The sequence below is a fragment of the Calliphora vicina genome, chromosome 4 (genome assembly GCF_958450345.1).
Source record: "Calliphora vicina chromosome 4, idCalVici1.1, whole genome shotgun sequence".
Classification (NCBI taxonomy): Eukaryota; Metazoa; Arthropoda; class Insecta; order Diptera; family Calliphoridae; genus Calliphora; species Calliphora vicina.
In genome coordinates this window covers 8,115,144-8,120,443 of record NC_088783.1, presented here as the reverse complement: position 1 = coordinate 8,120,443, position 5,300 = coordinate 8,115,144, and the positions used below count along the sequence as shown (strand labels likewise).

Sequence of the window (5,300 nt, the reverse complement as noted above, 5' to 3'; positions counted from 1 at the left end):
ACACACACTATTATATAAAAATGTCATAGATACAGCTACAGATACATAGTATAGATACAGATAGTAAGTAAGTACATACATTTGTATAGTCAGTTTAAAAAAACAAAAAAAAAATCGCATACAGCTCTAGTTTAGATGTGGTGGGTATATAAAGAAACTGGCTGCACTTGAACAATAAGCAGTTTAACAAGTGATCTCAGGTTGAGAGGAGGTTCTTAAATTTTTCGCATTTCATAAACAGCTTTAATTAAACTTAATAATGATTTTAATTAACTTAATCAAACTAGCAGCTGTGCTAGGAGTATTAGCTCTAGCCCAGGCAAAATCAGACGATCAAATCTGTAAGATTTATAACACAAGAACTCGATTATAATAGCTGGAATTTTATTTATAAAAAAATAAATGTAATTTTGAAAATATTTTTCCAGATCGTATGTGCGTACCTCATAAATACTATAACGATTGCTTAAATTTGCTTAAGGATCCTTCGGAGGCCGGTATACGCATGGAATGTGTGGCCGGTAGAGATCGCATCGATTGTTTGGACATGATCAATCAACGTAAAGCTGATGTCTTGGCTTCGGAACCTGAGGATATGTATGTGGCTTATCATACCAAAAATGCCGATTACCGGGTTATTTCCGAAATCAGAACCAAGGAAGATAAGGATGGTGAGTAGAATGAAAATAATTTAAATAAAGTGATTTGTGATTAAGATGAGTGCATTAGAAAATATATTATTTAATAGATCTGTGATCTTGAAAGTTCAAATGAATTTTAAAATAACCAATTTAAAAAAAGTGATAAAGAAATAGGGTTTAATTTAGTTTAATATAAAGTATTTTGAAAAAAGTCTTAATTATTTAAATTCTAAAGAATATTCAGCAACTAAAAACTACAAAATTAAAGTGAAATATTATGAAAAATAAAAAATCAGAGTGAAAATCGAGTGATTTCAAAACGAACAATTTAAAAAGTTATGATTAATTGCCATCCATTTCAAGAATAATATTTGAACCAGTGGCCTTTTATTTCCTAGAAAAATAATGTCCAGCTGACAAATAGCAAGTAATTTATTAGAAATTCGGCAAAAAGTCAAAAGTATTAAAATGAAAATTCAAACAAATACCAAAAAGAATAAATATTAAAATAAATTTGTTGGCAAAAAAAAGATCATTATATTTCTTGATAGAGTAATATAATGATGAATTCCTGATGTACTGATGTCAGACATTAGACCAAAATTTATGAGAAATTCAGTGAGTGTTATCAGGTCTTTGGTGTATTCAAAAAGATCAGAAAATCAGTAAATTTCATTTAACTAAAGCAAATAATACCGTAAATTATACATACAAATTCAAAAGAAATACATAAATACAAACTAGAAATTATTTCAAATTAAATTTCTTCAGAAATGAAAATTATTAAATGTTCTTTTTAATGTATAATTTAAACAATAATCTAAACGTAAGAGTGCTGTTAAATTGTGGACTTGCACTTAAATGATCGAAAGCAAATATTTAGAAGTGTCGTTCTTTACCGAAATCGTGACACCTGTGGCTACAGAGAATCTAAGTGACCATGAGTGACAATGTAATTTCTAATTTTTTTTACATATCATAGATAGCGGAGTTGATATAGCCATGTCCGTCTGTATGTTGAGATCAATTTTCGACCCACAAATGGCGATTTTTGGCCTACTTTTGATATATATCTGGATTACTAAGTCCTTAATATGGACAATATGGATATCTAATGATTGATATTTCAAAGTCCATTGCAACGATGTATATAAGGCTATAGTAATTTGGACCTACAATGGGTCAAAATCGGGAAAAATATTTTTTAACCCGAATTTTTTTTTAACAAAAATTTTTTTTTCATAAAATTTGTTTCACTAATAAATGTTAAACAAATTTTTTAAAAAATTAAAAAAAAATTGGAAAAAATTAAAAAAAAACAATAAGAAATTTTTTTTTTTTTTAAATTTAAATTTTTACCTAATTTGTTCAGCTGAATATAGCTCTCTTACTTTTTTTTTCCCAAATTAGTATTTTCCCCGTTTTAGTAATTTGCTATTTAAAATTAGCAAATTACTAAAACGGCAAAAGGATGAAGCTGAAATCAGTTTATTATTTCACCTAGCCCCAATACAAATGTACTCCCGAAATAGGACTTTATCGGTCATAAATGTTTAATTTATATAGGTATCTACACAAATTTTGCTGCAAATAAGTTTTGTATATAAGGAAGTCATGTCGCCTAATTTTATGATGATCAGTCCATAATTAGCCATAAGGCCCACTTCCGAAAATCACTTCAAAAAGCATAAATCTCTTAAAAATGTTTGTATCGACATAGAATTCAACAGAAATATGTTACATCTAGAATCACACGACCAAATTTCATGGCGATCGATCCATAATTAGTCATAGCTCCCATATAAGGCCAACTTCCGGAAATCTTTAAGGAAAATAAATTATTGAAATTAAAAAAATTATTTTTCGGACTTGACCGATCATACTTTCTTATTTGTAATATGTGGGTGTCAAATTGTCGTTACATAGTCAATAATGCAAATGCTTTGGATTACAAAAGGACACTTAGTGACAATTGGCTCTGCAATAGACTACTTAGAGATACTAAGGTGACTACTGAATTCAAGCCAGATGCCTGGTATATACAAAGTATCCTACTTACTTCTTTTTGCATAAGAGCACATACATTTCAATTGACTAAAAATTATATAAATTGGATCAGCTGATGAATGGGAACTAAAGTTATAACTCAGCTATTCAACTAGTATTATTGTACTAAATTAACATGTTTCTTATTCTTAACTGAAATTAAACATTTTTATTTATTTAATTTAAAGTGGCATACGCTAAATCAACCTGTATTTATTTTAATCGATTCAACGAATTTCGTAATTGAAACATGTTTCTATTTGTTCTATATTGAGTTAATTTAAATTTTATTCAGCCGGTTTTATTAGTTTGTGTACTATGAATTATAAAATAAATTCAGGAGACTAGTCTAAACCATAGAGAAATGCACATGGAATGGAAACTAGAAAAAACTTCAAACAAAAAATTACTCAAACGAGTGTTGATTTTGTTTTACTGATTATTTTCACCACTTAAGTTTTGATAACTGAGTTAGGTCGTTGACAGGAGAGTTTCCGATCTATGTATATTTATCTATGCCTTAAACTTATTCCACTAAACAAATCAGAGAATAAATAAATTATAAAATTAAATACATGATATCGATGTCATAGAACTATCCTAGTTTATATTGTTGCTTTATTTTAAATTGTTATTCTTGCATTGCCCATTTTCAGCTGATTTCCGTTATGAAGGCATCATTTTGGTGAAAAAGAACTCCAACATTCACACTCTTAAAGAATTGAGAGGTGCTAAATCTTGTCATACTGGTTTCGGTCGTAATGTTGGCTTCAAGATTCCCGTCACCAAATTGAAGAACTCTCACATTTTGAAGGTCTCCATGGATCCTGAATTGACAGCTACCGAACGTGAACTTAAAGCATTGTCCGAATTCTTCTCGCAATCCTGTTTGGTGGGCACTTATTCACCATATCCCGAAACTGATCGTTTGTTGAGTAAGTGACTTTATCACTCTCTCCCTCTCTCTATCTTAAGAGATTGCTTATTTTTGTTATTGTTTTATTATAGAGAAAAAATACTCTAACTTGTGTGCTCTCTGTGAGAATCCCGAACAGTGTAATTATCCTGATAAATTCTCGGGCTACGATGGTGCTATTCGTTGTTTGGACAAGGGCAAGGGTGAAGTGGCCTTTACTAAAGTGCAATTTATTAAGAAATACTTTGGTGTAAGTATAAATTTTATAAAAAAAAATAAATATAAAAACTAAACCGATAGAATATTTGAATCAATTCTAATAGATTTATTATACTCTAACCATTTTAGATGACTCCCGGTACTACTGCTGAAGGTGATGCTTCCGAATTCGAATACCTGTGTGAAGATGGCTCCAGACGTCCCATTACCGGACCGGCTTGCTCCTGGGCTCAACGTCCTTGGACCGGTTATATTTCCAATGTTGATGCTGTTAGTGGTGATGAGAAATTACACAATTTGCAACATCGTCTAGAGAAATTCTTTGAAAATGGTTTGCATGCTGAAAACAAGGAAGCCGCTTCTCACTTGCTCATCAATGAAAATGCCGTATACCACAGCAAACCCAAGGCAGTAGATCCCAAAGAATATTTGGAAAAGGCTGGCTACAAAGATGTGATTGAACGTGATGGCTCTGCTATAAGAAAAATGAAGTGAGTATGAAATCAATAAAAAAAATTTACAAATTAACCAATAACCTTAACTTTTTTAGAATGTGTGCCCAAACTGATGTTGAAATGAAGAAATGCGATACCATGCGTCGTGCTGCTTACTCCCGTGACATTCGTCCAGAACTTGAATGTGTGCAAGAGAAGGATTGTATTGTGGCTGTTAAGGAGGGCAAGGCTGATATGGTAGCTGTACATGCCAACAACTACAAAGAAGCCAGAGAAGACAAACTCAAACCCATTGTCTATGAGGGCTATGGCCCCAACAATGTCTATGTAGCTGTAGTAGAAACATCTCTAACCAAGGACAATATACAAAACATGCCAGTGTAAGTTCGATATGACAAAATATTCTAAATAATAAAAAAACTAATTAAATTTATTTCATCTCTCTCTCTAGTCACTATAATGGCCAAGATCATAGAGCCGAAAAGGCCGCCGCCTATCTTAACAAGTTGAGAGGCATTAACACCTGTCAAACCACTCCCTCCTCCGAAAAGAACATCATGATTGTCAACTCCAAAGATTTGGAACAATACAAGAACAAACAATTGTTGTGCAGCAATTTAGAAAAGAAACCCGTTACCGAATGGGAATCTTGCAATTTGGAAGCTAATCTTCCAGTGGCCGTTTTCATTAGAGAAGCAATGACCCCTGTCGAACAAGAGACCATGAAACATTTGTTCTTGTCGTTGTCGCAGAAATTCGGTAAAGCTGGCAAGTTGGCTGATGTCTTTGCTTTGTTCGGTGAATACAAGGAAAATGAAAAGGATATTTTGTTCGACGATGATGCCGTTGAATTTACCACCGAACTGAAGAATGTCAATACGAATGAACAGACTTACAACAGTTTGAAATGTGATACGAATGCCATTAAAAAGAATTAACTTTTTTAGTTGTAATTCTTTTGCAAAAATTATTTTTTTACATGTAAAGTTAAACAATAAAAAACACGTGAATTATTAAAAAATA

General features: G+C 31.7%; 1 protein-coding gene across 1 annotated transcript; it reads left to right on the top strand.

Moving 5' to 3' along the window:
* The first annotated feature begins 170 nt into the window (after nucleotides 1-170).
* Nucleotides 171-5,300, top strand: Tsf1 (Transferrin 1). The gene is made up of 7 exons (XM_065510056.1): nucleotides 171-341; nucleotides 429-671; nucleotides 3,344-3,622; nucleotides 3,696-3,853; nucleotides 3,952-4,313; nucleotides 4,373-4,657; nucleotides 4,729-5,300. Exons 1-7 carry the CDS (start codon nucleotides 260-262, stop codon nucleotides 5,213-5,215), a joined length of 1,896 nt encoding a protein of 631 aa, XP_065366128.1. The 5' UTR covers nucleotides 171-259; the 3' UTR covers nucleotides 5,216-5,300.